Here is a 17,946-nt window from a genome sequence, read left to right on the forward strand (position 1 = left end):
CTCAAAGCATATTATATTTACACAGGCTAATATTTACAACACATTCCCTAAGGGCACCCACCATTTTAGCTGGATCCACATTGTAGGTCTGGGCTGAAAATATGGGCCTACCTCTATAGTGGTGCTGTAGCAACCCCTTTCTTGGTCTAAGGCAGGGATCGGAGACCTTTGGCACACAGCCTGCCAGGGTAAGCCCTCTGGCGGGGCGGGACGGTTTGTTTACCTGCTGTGGCCGCAAGTTCAGCCGATCGCAGCTCCCACTGGCCACGGTTCACCGCTCCAGGCCAATGGGGGCTGCGGGAAGCGGCAGACTGCACATCCTTCGGTCTGCACTGCTTCCTGCAGCCACCATTGGCCTGGGACGGCGAACCACGGCCAGTGGGAGCTGCGATCGGCCGAACCTGCGGACGCGGCAGGTAAACAAACTGTTCCGTCTCTCCAGGGGGCTTATCCTAGTGGGCCGCGTGCCAAAGGTTTCTGATCCCTGGTCTAAGGGTTTCTCTTGGTCAATCCTGCTGCGTGTAAAGAAAGCCAGAATTGGATGGTAGTTGGCAGAGCACTACACAGAAAAGACAGAATCTGTTAAAATAAGTTTCTTCTTGCTTCCATCATTGAAAACATCCCATCCTACCTACTTCCATTCTTTGTCTTTCTCAGATTTTGAGACACTCTAAATGCTGCATCTTTATCTTGGACAAAACCACAAGTGCAAGGCAAACCTGCCTGAGTGTAGTAGTTGGGAAAGTCTAGACCTATGTTTGGGAAAATAATATTCACACATTTTAACACCAGAAGCAAACAGTAGATCATCTAGTCTGACTTCCTATATAGTACAGGTCATAGAATTTAATCCAGTCACTCCTATATTGGGTCCAATAACTTGTGTTTGAGTAAACCATATTTTCCAGAAAGGCATCTGGTCTTAATCTGAAGACTTCAAGAGATGGAGAATCCAGTTAATCCCCTCACTTTTGAAAATGTGTATCTTATTTCTAATTGGAATCAGTCTTGCTTTTACTTCCAGCTATTGTTTCCCATTATGCTTTTCACTAAACAGCCCTTTGGTACCTGGTATTTTCTTCCTAAGGTACGTATATATCATAATCAAGACACTTCTAGATCTTCTTTTTGATAAACTAAGCAGATTGAACAGTTACATCTTTCACTGTATGGCTTTTTTTCCCCAGTCCTTGAATAATTTTTGGAGCCGCATATATTTATATTGACTTAATATCCTTTTAATGGGGCTCAATATTACTCTTCTACATATTTCATAATGAACAACTCATTCTAATTTAACTGGAATTTGTTTGATAAATGATGCAGTTTGGACCTACTATGCAACATCTGTATTACATGGTAAAGTCTAATATGCCAAATTGAAATTCTTTAATATGAATAGTCTTTATAAAGTAATGCAGATTTTTTCAGGGTATTTAGAAGACTTAGCACAGAGTTCATATTTATTTTGATGTATATTATTGCCTTGATGAAATATTCACATCAGCTTTTGAAATAATTATTTTATTCTAAAAACTTGGAATTAGAATTAATGGGCCACATATTTTAATTGAAAGTCAATGGAAGCTGCATTTAATAGTCGTCTAACTTAATTAGGTATATTTTCTACACAGAAAAAAGAGGATTATAATAACTACATACCTCTTGGTATTATAAGGATTAGTTAGTTGAAGTTTATATAGTACTTTGAATATATTATTCAATATTCTCCTCTAATATTAAGTATTGTAATAGCGGTGTATATTTTGTAGGATCAGGTAGTTCATCCTCAACCACTTATACCACTCTATATGTTTGTATGTGATAAGGAAGAAACTAAACTTTCCCACATGAGGAAAATCAGTGTTCTGGCCTAAAAGAGAAACTTGTGGTGGATGTCTCTAATCACAACTAGTTTGCTGCTGCCTCATTAGAGCTGTAGTCAGAGTTGGGAAAAATGAGGGGAGAACTAAAGATGACCTGGGACAAGTCTGAAACAGGTTCTCCCATTGTGTCATTGGTATGCCTTGGAATTATAGGAGGGATATTTAGTGGGGAAAGTTGCCAGCATATATCAGGAGAAAAATGCTAGTATAGCACTCAAAGTTAAAAATTATGTATATGCTGGTGACCGAAGTTTTTTAGCCTAACACACTGAAAACATTTTTAAGGGATAACTCATTCTAAGAGAGACTTAGCTAGGTGAGTCTGATATGATCACTAAGATGTTGAATTGCCTGCTATAAAAATATCAGTCAAATAAGTTAAAGTGGGAGGCTTTAAATGTGCCTTTCCAAATACATGATTTTGGTAATACTGGCAAATAAATAAATCCTCAGCACTGGGGAGGAAAGACTGTCAGATTACTATCCATCTGTCAAATTACTATCCAAATGAATAAAGTTGGATTTTTGTCACAGCTGTCATGAGAGTCAAGACATTTACAGATTTTCAGAAGTTATTCATTGCTTTTGAGATTTTGGGACTTTTGTGTGCAAATGAGTGGGAGGATGGATTTTACTTACAGCAAAACAAAATTCCTTAGGACTGCAAAGCTGCACCCTGAACTCCATGGTAATAGAAAACATGAGTTCAGAAACAACTGGTAGAGACGCAAGGAATCAAAGCACTGGGCTCTAGCAGCTCTAATTCCCAAAGCATAAAAGTTGTCCCATCCCTGAGATAAACGGAACATTTTCTATAATTTGGAAAGCCGTGTGAATAAAAGACAATTTGGCAATTCCAAAATACATCTGACATTTTAGCATATATATTCCATGATTTTCTCTCAGAAAACCTACAAGGCAAACCTCCATTCCTTATCGATGTACAATTTGCTATATGCATCAAGATTCCTGTTGGAAGAGTACTTAATAATCCTCCATCTCTATTGAGCAAAGCACCATGCATGTTCTTAACAGGAATGAACTTAAGCTTGTGCATAAAGTTAAGCATGAGCAAGTGCTTTTAACGAATCATGGTTTAAAAGATTTTTGTTGTGCCTCCTCTGAAGAATAAAATAACCTGACTCAGATTCAACCTATTTGATAAATGATTTGTTCTCCTACGACAACTCCTGAGTGGGACACAGTTCATGAAAAAATAAGGTTTACATATTTGTGTAAATCAGTGGTATTTATAGTTCTGCAGTACTTCCCTTTGTGGTATTAAAACTGCTTTATAAACATAATTTGATTAAATCTCTCAACATTGCTGTAAGATTGGTTAAAATAGGCATAGTGCCACCTATGAGAAATCTGAAGGTCAAAGATATTAAATGGCCTGGAGAAAATAATAAAACAAGTCTGTGACAGTTAGGGAACTTTTTCCTAAAAATTGTCACGACTTTCAAAATCCATAGAATGTATTTAGAAAAATATGGTTGGTTTAAATATTTAGAGTGGCTATAAACATAATATTAACAACAACAGAGAAGGAACACAAGACAGATTAGGCAAAGACAAGGTTAAAGAACATTCAGATAAATTAAATGTATTAAAGTCAGCAGGGTCTAATGAAATTTGCCCTAGGGTACTTAAGGAACTAGCTGAAACAATCTCAGAAGCATTAGCAATTATTTTCAGGAACTCATTGAGGATAACCTAATTTCCTTCTTTTATAAGGTTACCAGCCTAGTGGATAGGAGGAAGTAGTAGACATAGAATCACAGAATCATAGAATTGTAGGAGTGGAAGGGACCTTGACAGGTCATCTAGTCTACTCCCCTGCACTTATGGCAGGACTAAGTATTATCTAGACCAGTGGTTCCTAAATTTCTTCGGCTGCTTGTGTAGGGAAAGCCCCTGGTGGGCCGGGCCGGTTTGTTTACCTGCTGCATCCGCAGGTTCAGCTGATCGCAGTTCCCAGTGGCCGCAGTTTGCTGCTTCTGGCCAATGGGAGCTGCTGTACGTCCCTCAGCCCGCACCACTTCCAGCAGCTCCCATTGGCTTGGAGCAGCGAACCGCGGCCACTGGGAACCACAATCGGCTGAACCTGCGGACGCAGCAGGTAAACAAACTGGCCCGGCCTGCCAGGGGCTTTCCCTGCACAAGCGGCGGAACAAGTTTGGGAACCACTGATCTGGACCATTCCTGACAGGTCTTTGTCTAACCTGCTCTTAAAGACCTCCAATGATGGATATTCCACAACCTTCCTAGGCAATTTATCCCAGTGCTTAACTACCCTGTCAGTTAGGAAGTTTTTCCTAATGTCCAACCTAAACCACCCTTGCTGCAATTTAAGCCCATTGCTTCTTGTCCTATCCTCAGAGATTGAGAACCATTTTTCCCTCTTCCTTGTAACAACCTTTTATGTACTTAAAAACTGTTATCATGTCCCCTCTCAGTCTTTTCTTCTCCAGACTAAACAAGCCCATTTTTTTTTAATCTTCCCTCATAGGTCATGTTTTCTAGGCCTTTAATCATTTTTGTTGCTCTTCTCTGGACTTTCTCCAGTTTGCCCACCTTTTTCCTGAAATGTGGCACACAGAACTGGAAAAAATACTCCAGATGAGGCCTACTCAGCATGGAGTACAGTGGAAGAATTACTTCTCATGTCTTGCTTACAACATTCCTGCTAATACATCTCAGAATGACGTTTGCTTTTCTTGGCAACAGTGTTACACTGTTCACTCATATTTAACTTTTGATCCAGTATGACCCACTGCTCCCTTTCTGCAGTACTGCTTCCTATGTAGTCATTTCCCATTTTGTATATGTTCAACTGATTGTTCTTTCTTAAGTGGAGTACTTTGCATTTGTCCTTATTGAATTTCATCCTGTTTTCTTCAGACCATTTCTCCAGTTTGTCCAGATCATTTTGAATTTTAATCCTATCTTTCAAAGCACTTGCAACCCTCTGTAGTGGGGTGATCACCCGCTGTGGCCTTAAAGGAGAGGGCTGTGGCTTGGAGCAAGCAGTTCCCAGGCTGACTGTGGGAAACAGGCTCCGCTGTGGCCATGACCCAATCAGGGCTCAGCTTGCCCTTATAAAAGGGCAGTGGGCCAGGAGCAGAGAGAGTCTCCTCTAGCTGTGGAGGGAGATGGGCCTGGCTGCTGGGGAGTGTACCAGGGTACCTGAGGTGAAGCAGGTTTGGGGAAGGCCAGAGGAGCTGGGAGGCTCCAGAATGGAAAAGCCCCAGGCTGCAGGCCTGGCAGACGGCCTAAGACAGGGTACTAGGTTTGCAACAGGACAGCCCATGGGTAGGCAGAGACAGCAGGTCCAAACCCTCCTTGCCTGTGATGATTGGCTTATACCTTGCAGTCTGCTCCAGTGCGTGGGGGTTCATTGGTGATTGGCAGTAGACAAAGACTGAGGTGAGGTGGGGATAGTGGGTGTGGGTTCCCTGGGGAGGGGAGACCCAGAGACTGTGGGGGTACTGCCAGGGAGCAGCACCCTGGGTAAAAGGGGCACCAGGGTCTGGGAGGGATACGGGGGGCCAGCGGCAAGTGGGACACTGGCCTGAAGAGGGCTTTCCGGAGGCTGGAATGGTTATTCCCTGGATGACCAGCAGGAGGTACTGCAGTCATGAGTCGCCACACCATGACACCCTCCCAGCTTGGTATCATACACAAACTTTGTAAATGTACTCTCTGTGCCATTATCTCAATTACTGATCCAGATATTGAACAGATCTGGACCCAGAACTGATTCCTGCAGGACCCCATTCACTATGCCCTTTCAACTTGACTATGAACCACTGATGACTACTCTCTGGGAATGGTTTTCCAACCAGTTATGCACCCACCCTATAATAGCTCCATCTGGGTGCCACATTTTAGGAAAGATGTGAACAAATTGGAGACAGTCCAGAGGAGAGCAACAAACATGATAAAACGTTTAGAAAACATGACCAATGAGGAAAGGTTAAAAAACTAAGCACATTTAGTCTTGAGAAAAGTAGAATGAGGAGGGATTTGATAACTCTTCAAATATGTTAAGGGCTATTTAAAGAGGATCACAGTCAATTGTTCTCCATGTTCACTGAAAGTAGTAGAAGTAGTGATTGGCTTAATCTGCAACAAGGGAGATTTAGTTTAGATATTAAGAAAAACTTTCTAACTATAAGGATAGTTAAACATTGGAATAGGTTACCAAGGGAGGTTGTGGAATCCTTGTCATGGAGGTTTTTAAGAATAGGTTAGACAAACATCTGTCAGGGATAGTCTAGGTATACTTTGGTCCCCCCTCAACACACAAGGGATGGATTAGATGACATCTTGAGGTCCCTGCCAGCCCTACATTTCTATGATTCTCTATACCAATATAAGGGCATAGGTGTATAGAAAGATAATGACACTGATTATTATATTTCATAGAATCATAGAATCATAGAATATCAGGGTTGGAAGGGACCCCAGAAGGTCATCTAGTCCAACCCCCTGCTCAAAGCAGGACCAATTCCCAGTTAAATCATCCCAGCCAGGGCTTTGTCAAGCCTGACCTTAAAAACCTCTAAGGAAGGAGATTCTACCACCTCCCTAGGTAACGCATTCCAGTGTTTCACCACCCTCTTAGTGAAAAAGTTTTTCCTAATATCCAATCTAAACCTCCCCCACTGCAACTTGAGACCATTACTCCTCGTTCTGTCATCTGCTACCATTGAGAACAGTCTAGAGCCATCCTCTTTGGAACCCCCTTTCAGGTAGTTGAAAGCAGCTATCAAATCCCCCCTCATTCTTCTCTTCTGCAGGCTAAACAATCCCAGCTCCCTCAGCCTCTCCTCATAACTCATGTGTTCCAGTCCCCTAATCATTTTTGTTGCCCTTCGCTGGACTCTCTCCAATTTATCCACATCCTTCTTGAAGTGTGGGGCCCAAAACTGCACACAGTACTCCAGATGAGGCCTCACCAATGTCGAATAGAGGGGAACGATCACGTCCCTCGATCTGCTCGCTATGCCCCTACTTATACATCCCAAAATGCCATTGGCCTTCTTGGCAACAAGGGCACACTGCTGACTCATATCCAGCTTCTCGTCCACTGTCACCCCTAGGTCCTTTTCTGCAGAACTGCTGCCTAGCCATTCGGTCCCTAGTCTGTAGCTGTGCATTGGGTTCTTCCGTCCTAAGTGCAGGACCCTGCACTTATCCTTATTGAACCTCATCAGATTCCTTTTGGCCCAATCTTCCAATTGGTCTAGGTCCTTCTGTATCCTATCCCTCCCCTCCAGCGTATCTACCACTCCTCCCAGTTTAGTATCATCCGCAAATTTGCTGAGAGTGCAATCCACACCATCCTCCAGATCATTTATGAAGATATTGAATAAAACCGGCCCCAGGACCGACCCTTGGGGCATTTGATCATGACAAGTAATCTACTCTCTTTTCCCCCCTTTAATAGAGCACTGCTCTATGGAAACTTCCTTCTTCTCTCATCTTGCATCTTGTTCAAATCTTAGAATTCCTTTAGGTTTTCCCTTTACATGGTTTGTGCTGATTAACTTTCATGATCATTCCAATATATATCTAACTAACCCTCCATTTTGCAGTTCTTTATGGATATCAAGATGAAGGGACTCACCTCTCATATTAAATGAATGAAAAGGCCTACACCCCATTTCAATGTGTAAATTATGGAGTAGGTAAGATTTTTGTTTTCCATCCAAAGGGGGAAAAATATGTTTGTGGAAATTTCTGCATATCATCCCATCAAATGACAAGGCTTGCTTCCCTATGGAAAGGTCCACAGCTTGCTCATAAACTTGACCAATCCCCAGGGATCTACAGAAGACCAGGGTAACTTTCCTTGGCTCCTGAGAAGAATAGTTGTGTTAGAACCCCCTGGATTCAGCTGCTTCTGTAACCACAAGAAGGTGCAGGGTGGGGGAGTGGTCTGTGGTACAGGTAAGAGACTGTGGGGTTGGAGGGTTTTTTTTTCTCATAGGCCATCCATTTCTCTCTTTGGTCCACCCAGTTTCCAACCCCTCTCTTGACACAGAAGCCAGATGACATGAAGAGGCCTTTGCAGTTTTTGGAAGGATGGTATATAGTGCTGAGAGGGTGGCTGTCACAGAAGGAAGGAGATTTTTCTCTATGTTGAAAGCTAAGCAAAACAACTTAGGCTAAGGCATTGCATTCACATCTGACATTCCTGCCCCCTCACCCAAACTCATTCCTTAAGGAAAACAAATTCACAACAAAAGTACACAATGTACTAGGGAAGGAGTTTGGATGTGAGAATAGACAATGTAACTAAGTCATTTTTCTTAGCTGCATCTATTTCAGTTATATCCATGGAGTGTGTCTAGAAGCATGCACTGCTAAAATCAAGCAAGATTTATGATGCTGACAGAAATCCTGAATAACCTCCAATCTCTACAGAGACCTTCTGCGCCATTGGTAATGTGAAGCTGAAACTGCATATTTTTTAATGCTTTTATATTTAGACATAACAGAGGCAAAATCCATGGTACAGACTGCAGGACTGGGAAAAAATGGATTAATGGAAGAGTAAGGTGATTTTTACTGTTATTTTTTCCCCCACAAATATTTCACCTAAAGAATCCACTCTGGCTCAGTTTCAGACTTCAATAGCTAGCCCAGGCTTGCAGATAACACAGAAATAATTAAATATTAATTAAGTAGTAAATATATACTGAAGATTTTCTCTCCCTCTTTTCTTCTCCACCACCCACCCACCCACCCATTTTATTTTAGCTCTAATTGTATTATTATGGAGTAGTTGAAAAAATCTTAGGCAATAACTGGGTAAGGCCATCAGCCCAAATTAAGTTCCCTTGGCATTGTTTCAGTGGCATAAAGAAAACTTAAAAGTTGCCCTTAGAGAAACCCTCTCTCTTAGGTGAATCCTCTAGTGATACACAGCCAGTATGGCACATATTATACCATCTACTCCTTCCCCCTGCACATAGATGGTGTTGTCAGGCAGGCCGGGAAGTGAGAGGGGTATGGCCAGATAAGCCTGCAGTCTGTTGCTCCTTAGCCAGCCAAATGATTCCTAAAGGACTGTTCCAGTTGGCATACATTAGAGTGGGTGCAGAGCTATTCTAACATGGGCAGAGAGCTGTTTTAAACCCCAGCCAGCCTCAGCAGCCAGGCAAGAAGAAAGGTGACTTAACAGGACTGAATTTTCTCTTTATGGAAGCCTAGCTTCTGCTATTCATGGGAGAGAAGGGGTGAAGAAATCTGTATCATTTGGAAAGATGTTCAAGGATGACCTCCTAGGGAACAGAGGAAGATAGGGGAAAAGGAGAGATGGTTAATGGGGAAAAGGATGAAAAGAGTAAGCAAGTGAGGGAGGGAGCAAGTTAGCAAAGAAGGGAATGGAGGAATAAGTTTAAAAATTCTAAAAGGATCTATGTAATATTTGTATTTGTTGTTTTTAATTAAACTTGTATAATAAATGTTTGGATGGGACATTGTCTTGGTACTGACTTCATGAGCACTATTTGTATGAGAAAAATTACTCATGTCCTTAACATTACTGCAAATATTTGCATTTGACAGAATTCTTGATACTTCCACCAAACTAACATTTTAATATAATGTAACTGGGAACTTTTTCTAACACAGTATTTACAAAGGTTGCTATTAAAAAGTCAACATTTCAGATAAGTTGCCACGCCATGGAAATATCACAATTGTTGTCCTATCACAGTGCTGACAAATGATAAATGACTTCTAATAGAGGCCATGTTAAAAAGTTGAGAAATGATCAAATTCCCTTCCACATGTATCAGGGAGAAAAAAAATAAGGGAAAGTATCGTTTCAAATGTATGGAAAGGAAACATTTCCATAATCTCTGTTTTGTTTTCTCCAATTTTTACATTGCATTTAAAAAAAAACGAAAATTATTACACCCCTAGAGAATGTTCAATTTCCGTGATGTTTAAAACATAGAATGTCAATATATAATAAGCCTGAAATGACATTAAATATATAATATGCAATACTGTTACATGCAACATGTGATCCCCTTTAAACCTTGCCATTTGCAGAGATAACTGTTTAAACATTATTTAGTTGCTCATTCTATGTATTGAGAATATAGCAAATGGAGTAAATTATAGTAAAAGTGGTAAATGACAAGTTTTTAAGAACACCTATGTATACATTTTCAGAGCTCTATCCAGGCCACAGGTACATGGGTGCAACCTTCTGTGGCAGTCAATGAAAATTGCATTCATGTATCTGAGGGCAGAATCAATGCCAATTTTTGTAGTTGCTCAGTTTAAATTATTTATATTCGCTATATTGGTTGTGAAGTATAAAATGATTTGCCAATGTAAAATACATACTAGATCATGGTGAAAAAACACTTTCCCACGTGGACAGTAACCCAGTTAAACTCATTTTACATCCAATCCTGCAGCACTTTGGAGAAACTTTGCTCATCATGTACCCACTCATGTCAATAGGAGTTTCACCATTGACTCCAAAGGGAGAAGGTTCAAGCTCTTCTTGACAGCATGCTGTGCAATTTATCTAGCTATGATGTTTTCCCCCTTGCCTTTCAGCTGCCACCTCCATAACTTTTTACATTTGCTCCTCATACCTTGAGAATTTTGCACATGATCTCATAAACTGAAAATGTTTTTTCAGCTCGTGTCCAATCCCACGTGGTGACCTTGGAAAAACCAAACAAAAATACAGTAAACAATGTATTTTTTTCTTATTGATACAGTTCATAGACCATTTCATCCTGTCCCAAAGATCTTCTTTCATTGATACACTGTGTATGCACAGAAGAGATACAGAACATTGCCTTAGAGAACTGTTACCAGCCATATTGACACATTTAGCCCTCAGGTAGGCAGTGCTGAGAAGGCACACTACCCCACAGGGAGCCCAAAGAGACATTGTACCTCAGCGAAGCACTGTCCCTCCCTGAGTATCCTGAAGCACAGTGGGACTTTATTCAGGCAGTGTCATCCTTTAAGGTGGTGCAACCAGCTTTTCTGTAGGATCAGTCTGTTGGCTGATAGAGAGTGGGGTGGGGCCAAGCCTCCATTTTCTTTTTGCTGCCTTTGGAGTATTGTTGGCTGCTGCTGATGCAGTCCCTGAGCAGTCCCTGAGCTCTCCTAATAGACCTTTGCACAGGACTTGTAAAAAGGGAATTATTTTTGCGTTTCCCCTCACTGAGCAGACATGTAAAGGCCTGTTGCACACTGCCCCTATGTAGTGTTATTTTTATTATTTATATTGTGGTGAGGCCCCCCAATATACACAAGGACACTACTGTGCTAAGCGGTGTACAAACACCTAACAAAAGACAGTTCCCAAAGTTTTTACAATCCAGAATTTAAGATAAAGACGACAGATAACAGATGGAGAATCATATTTGTGCTAACAAGTGTCTACTCTTGCACCCCTTCACACCTGAAGCTCTGAAAAATACTTCTGGCCTACCTAAAAGTTTATCCCAGGATATAAAACTTATTATTACAAGTATTAATTTTAAAATAATTGTATTACACAGAAACATTACAGATTATAATAAAGAGCCAATAAAATGATATAAGGGTTAATGAATAGGATTTAGAAAGGACAGAAAGAGACAGCTAACTTTATACAGTGTAGAGAAGAATCAAGAAAGATATGATCACACTCTACAAATACATTCAAGGAAACTGAGAGAAGGAAAGAAAGGAACTATTCATAGTCTCAGAAGACAGAGGAACAAGGAACAATGTTCTGAAAAGTTGAGGTTTTATATTTGAAAAAAAGTTCTTAACTGTAAAAGAAATTGGACAGTAGAACAGAACCCTATGAAAATGGTTGAGACATAATTGCTATTGATATTCAAGAACAGGACAAATGACAGAGCAAATGTATTTGGTCTCCAAGACTTGAAAATAAAAATATCCTTTAAAATGTCTGAGAGAACTTAACCCTTTACCTAAGTGAAACAACAGGCATGCATGAGAGAGGTTTGTTAGATTGTTGAGGTGCTATTGTGGGAAGGCTTGGGTAATATAGCAATCCGGGACTTTATAAAGTGTTTCCCCACTTTTTATGTTGTATCATGCACAATTTGCTTAACTATTTTATAATGATTACTTCAAGATAACTATTAAAACACCAAGATGTTTGCTGGTATCATATACATTTCTATTGTTCATCTGTTTTCTACATAAATGAGACCTGCTAAAGGATAACACCGTGTCTTTATGGTTAATTTGATTATGGAGTTGCATGACAAATGTGCTAATAGTACTAAATCTTGTTGAGCATATTGATTAAAATAATTGAAACTGACACAAGAGAAGCACTAGCCAATCACTTTATTTTACTAAAATAAAATTCAGTAATGAAAAGATCAAAAAGATTAAAGTGTTATATTTGCTCTTTTTATAGAGTTCTAATTATCTGCAGTCCTGTACATTACATGGTTCCCCCTCCCCCCCGTTTCTATTACAACAAACGATAAAAAGGATATTTAGATTCAATCATATACATCCAAATCCTGCAGTCTTTACTCAATCAAAAACCCCATTTCTGTGGAAGGGACTTTTGCTTGTGTAAACAATGCAGGATTTGGCCCTTATTTGTTTTCTCTAAACCTCTCTTTTATATCCTTAATTACATTTAGTAGGGAACAAGGGTGTTAGCACTGCATAGAGTATAATTAATTTCTTATCTGGTCTGTAGCCTATTAAAGTCTTGGTTTATGGGTGGCAATCAGCGAAGCCCATACAGGAAGCCCAACAAAGGAAGCTTTCCTTAGTATGAGTTACCATCGTGCAAACCTTTATTCATACAAATAGTCCCCTACCTCACATGAGTAATCATAATAAAGTAAATGGGACTACTCATATGAATAAAAATTCTCATAGTGTCAGGTCCATATGTTTTATGTTTGATAAAATGTACTGCAAATATGTTATAAATACGTCAGCATATGTACACGTACATGAGGACAGTTAGATGCTGTTAGTTGACAAACCATATTTGATAGAGTGCTACTACTGAGAAATAGGGAATTATGTGAAAATATATAATCACTTTGTATTTGAATCTTACTTGGCTACACAGAGGAATAAGGACAGGTGAAGCACACACTGCCCATACAGAACCTACTCAGACCCCAGCTCTGCGCATGGGGATGGCATATAGGACACTTTACCCTCTGAGCAAGAAGAGGGAGAATAGGTAGAGCCCTGGCTTCACCTCCTCCCAAACACTGTCCAGCGTAGTTGCCTAAATGCAAGAATACTTTCTCAGGAGCAGAGGAAGAACTGTGAACTCAGAGAGTGTCTGAGACACAACGCCTTTCTGCACTTGCTCCTGGGGTGGCCATCCAGGGCTCAGTCTAAAAGGCCAGTCTTATAATGAAGATTGGTTTGGAGAAGAAGATGGCCTTTTTCCTAGTGAGAGACTTCTTTTAAGGTGCAGAGTTTATTCTGAACAATGTGTATTCAAAGCAAAAGGTAACTGTAAATTCAAATAGTTCCAAGAGCTTTGGAAAACTGTTGTTTTCCTGTTTTGTTAATATCTATTTAACACAATTGCCTGAGTAACAATTAGGAGAAATGTTTCAGAGTAACAGCCGTGTTAGTCTGTATTCGCAAAAAGAAAAGGAGTACTTGTGGCACCTTAAAGACTAACCAATTTATTTGAGCATAAGCTTTTCGTGAGCTTCATCGGTCTTCTGCAGTTTCCACAGTATGCATCTGATGAAGTGAGCTGTAGCTCATGAAAGCTTATGCTCAAATAAATCAATTAGGAGAAATGATATCTTTGTTAAAGCCTTAACACACCTCTCTTCACTTACAGCTAAAAATCTATATCTGAGACCTCCAACACTTCAACAGTAAAATCAAGGAGACCGGACACACTTGATCATTCTAAAATATAAAAAGCAGCAAGGAAATAAGTTAAAGAGGCAAAACTACCTACCTTTTAGAACTGAAAAAAAAAAAAATCAAAGAAGATAAAAAGTGCCATGGCTGCTTTTTAGGAGAAAGTGTTATTTTTCAAATGGGAAGGGGGAAAAAAGAGCAGATAACTCACTCTGTGCCAGCACATGCACTCCTGGTATTACATAGTTTATCACAGGCCAAAAAAGAAACTTTCTGTGAGAGCTGCTTGTAAAAATATTGGCAGCACATCCCTGGTTAGAAAGCAACTTGATTCAGGGAGCTTACGCTACAAAAAACTATAGTCCTTTTATGACTCCCTTTTAAGTAACCCATAATTAGAAGCTGAAAAATTGTAGTATTGAAACAGTTTGATACTAATCTTTGAAAATTAAAAGAAAAAAAAGAACATACATAGCTGTCTGATTGCAGACATAACATTGTGAACAAATGTGTTGTGGTTATAAAACGTGACATTTTTATAACTATTGCAATCTTTGAAAATAAAGCAATTTTGTCCAATACCCCCAAACATGCATGCATTGCACTTACTGTCTGGTGAAAATGACTCACCCAAAGTTGTTTTTTTTTAACACACTCTTAGTGTCATTCTCTTTCAATGTGCTCTATAGGACATACAATTTTACTTCGGTTTCCTTCCTAGCTCATGGAGAAAAGACCTTTTTTTCTCTGGTTCTAAACTCTAATTTTGCTTTGCCTGTCTTAGAAACAAGGGCCAGAGTCTGATACCCTCTGATACTCTTACTGGGTGGGATACTTTGCTGCACAGAACTTGCAGTCCAGGAGAAAAGAGGGGTAAAGTGGCTTTAAGCCCTGGGAACTGTCCAAGTTACACCAGCCTTTTGGGGCTGCCCTAAGTGCAGCACGACTGCCTGGAATCTCTGCAATACTGAGTGCTGTGGTCCCTCCTGCCCCTAGCATATCCGCTTTGTGTGTGTGTCGGGGATGGGGTGAGGAGGAAGGGTTATGGCCATCTTCTACAAGTGTCTGTGCCAAGAGAATCCTTCCATGGCTAGATCCAGAGCCTTTAGAGCCACTTTATGCTTCTTGAGCCTTTTACCCAGTGTGAAAGGGCCAGACTAGCAATGAAACTCTCATCCAATGTCAACCCTCATGATTTCTATGTGAGTTTGGCCCAGGGCTGGAGGCAGTCAGGGATGTGAGAATCTCCAGCCCTCTTGCAAATGCCAGCTTTTCCTGGGGGACAGACCCCTTCCGATTGGCTGTCTTCCCCACTGCCCCACCTCCTGCAGAACAGTATAATATTTTTATGAAAAAAAAAACTTCATAAGTCATTCCATTGAACTCAGTAGGACTACTTCTTGAATAAGGTGCTTCTCCACACCAGTAAGAACCTCAGAATCTGGTCCTGAATGAAAAACATTTTAAAAAAATCAGATCTCATTGAAAAAGTTCCCTCCAAAACTAACAAGTGAATGATTGTGCTGTCTCGGGGTCAGATTCAGTCACGCTTATTCACAGTGAGTGGTAACTTTCAATCTGCTCTACAGGACATAGAAATGTACTTCTCTTTCCCTCCCAGCTCATAGAGAAAAGACATTTTTTTCCTCCGGTTCTAAGCTTTAATTTTTCTCCACCTCATCTCAGAACCAAAGGCCTGTGAGCAGCTCCACTGAAATAATTGAGACTTCTTGCTCAGGTCCTGATTCATCAAAGCACCTAAGCATAGGCAGTATAGCTAATTCCAAAAGTTCAAAAATCATGAGATCCTCTTGTGTTTTCGGTCTGTCTTTTGAATTTTTAACTCCCCTTGCCACTCCCAATGTGTGTGACAATTGATGTGCTTATCTTAAGCACATGCTTAAATCTATTCCTATCCAATAAAACCCTTAACTGTGTGTTTTACTGTAATGGGACCTCAGGACTGCTTAAATGTTTTGCTGAACAGAGATTAAAAAAAAACTGCTTAAATGCTTTGTTGAGTTAGGGCTCAAGTGAGGCACTACTCAGCATGAGTAAGAGTAGTAAAAATTGGCTCTAAACCTTTTGCTGGTTAAATTTAAATTACATCAACGATATTACTCAGTCCACTTTTCCCTTCCCCTTCCCCTCTGCTGCTCACACACAGTATAAAAAAGTAACATTCAGGATAAAATCTGGAGACAGAGATGTTCTGAAAATTCATTTCCTCAGCATGCAAAAGGCTCTGGTAGTCCCAATGCCTTCAGCTGTCTGAATCTGGAAGGCTGGCTATCATTCAGCACAAATCTAACCAGTTTGCTTCAGGCTGGTTGACCTTTCCATAGTTAGCAGCAAACAATGTGTTTCCCTTCCAACTTTGCCAAGTGCTCCAGGTAAGTGGGCAGAAAGGTGCTTACTAGCTGCACTTCATACCTTTGATAATTATTTTACAGAACTTTAACATTTTATTCCCCAAAATTTTTCACTATTATAGAAGACATCCTGGTACACAGAGGAAAGATCCACCTATCACTGTGTAAAACACTTGTATGCATATTTAGCGGGGAAAAGTGTATTTAAAATATGAGAAATATACTTACTGGAGGTGCTATAAATTTGTAAAGAGAGGAACCCCTCAGAGCTAGAAACTTTGGTGTGTACATTCGGTCCTGAAGGGAATCTTGTTCCCGTTCTTCTGTCCAGCCCATATAGACTATCTGACGGAAAAATCAGTAGTCTTGATGAATTCCACATACATTACATGTTCATCATACACATTATGCTGATGCCCTTCAAATCCTATTTAACTAAAGATCCTGAACAGGTGACTCAAAATTACATATTTTTAATTCATTTATAATTACATAATCACGTAAAGAAAGCCTATTCAAATGGGAAACTGCCAGAACAAACTTTCATTGTACAAACAAAAGTAAAAGGCAGATATATATTCAGCAGATATCAGAGGTTTATCATCCCATAAAAAAATTGCTGGAGTCATTCTAAATATGCTGAAAATTCAAATGAAAGGACCTTAATGAAACTGAAGTGTAAGAAACTAAGTAACCGTAAAGCTAGAGTAAATATCAAGTAGCGGTTAAAAGCTCTTATTTGTGTAATCCTGGGTGGTGGTCTGTCACCTTCTGTGGAAAGAAGGGATTCGGTATGAGAGAGAAGGCATGCTATTTGTATTTCACAATTTTATAACTTCATCCAAGGACCTTAACATAATTATCAGACATTAATCAAATATCATGGTATTTGGTTGATATTATTTTACCAATCTGACATACAGCTAAACTAAGGGTCAGCAAACTTCCATGATTTACCCCAAACTACACAGCCTGTAACTGACAGAGTTGTAAATTAAAACACAGTAGCAGTATACTTCACTTATCGCTATAAAACAGATTTCCACTATAGTATGAATGAAAAAATACAAGCTAAACCACCCAAATATAATGTATACATATTAAAATTGAAATATTGTATACACCTCATCAACTGAATGCAGCATAGAATTATTCATGTTGTTAGTATACTATCTACTTTAACTATGTACTCCAGTTCAAAAGTCTTAAGTTAGAAGCAACATGCCCATCTGAAACTTGGAAAGTATAATTATAATTTTAAATAATTGGGTTAAGAAAGGAATGCTACCTAATTTTTACTTTGTTTCAGGGTTTTTCTTTTTGTTGTTAGTTTTTGCTTAGATAATATTATTTCCTCCTGCATAATATATTTGAACATTTTCTAAGAACTGTAACAACTATGAAAAACAGAGATAGACCCAATGGCCTCTCTGCCAAACAAAAAAAATAGGCCAACTCCCCTTTCACCATCACCAAAGGCAGAGCAAGGAAAAAGAAGGAACACTGGAGTAACACTGTTATTTCATGGTATAACTACAGCTACACGAACCAGATACAATTTTGTGATTGTCTAATGACAACCTTTGGTTACTGTATTTATTCAATGGGAGTTACTGAGTGGATCAACCCTTTTGAAACTCAGACCCCTTATTTAGGTGCCTAACATGGATTTAGGAGTCTGCCTTGAGGCACTTTTTGAAAATTTTAGCCTATATTTACACTGTATTTAGAGAGCTGGGGATTCCTTAAAACCACTATCTCCTCTTTGGAAATTGATTCATTAAATTAGAATGTAACTATACACCCATCTA

At 39.8% G+C, this 17,946-nt stretch overlaps 1 protein-coding gene across 19 annotated transcripts in view; it reads right to left on the bottom strand.

Annotated features, from left to right (window-relative positions):
- Positions 1–17,946, bottom strand: part of SNTG1 (syntrophin gamma 1) — a 526,846-nt gene that overhangs the window by 60,508 nt on the left and 448,392 nt on the right. For 17 of the 19 annotated variants that reach the window (XM_073331218.1, XM_073331217.1, XM_073331225.1 and 14 more), the window contains 2 exons: positions 16,364–16,480; positions 10,517–10,588 (listed from right to left, as the gene is read on the bottom strand). In XM_073331218.1, coding sequence (XP_073187319.1) covers positions 10,517–10,588; positions 16,364–16,480 — 189 coding nt within the window. The remainder of the gene's footprint in view (positions 1–10,516; positions 10,589–16,363; positions 16,481–17,946) is intronic. The other 2 variants (XM_073331234.1, XM_073331229.1) reach the window with 1 other exon arrangement.

Source organism: Lepidochelys kempii, chromosome 2 (genome assembly GCF_965140265.1).
Source record: "Lepidochelys kempii isolate rLepKem1 chromosome 2, rLepKem1.hap2, whole genome shotgun sequence".
Taxonomy (NCBI): Eukaryota; Metazoa; Chordata; order Testudines; family Cheloniidae; genus Lepidochelys; species Lepidochelys kempii.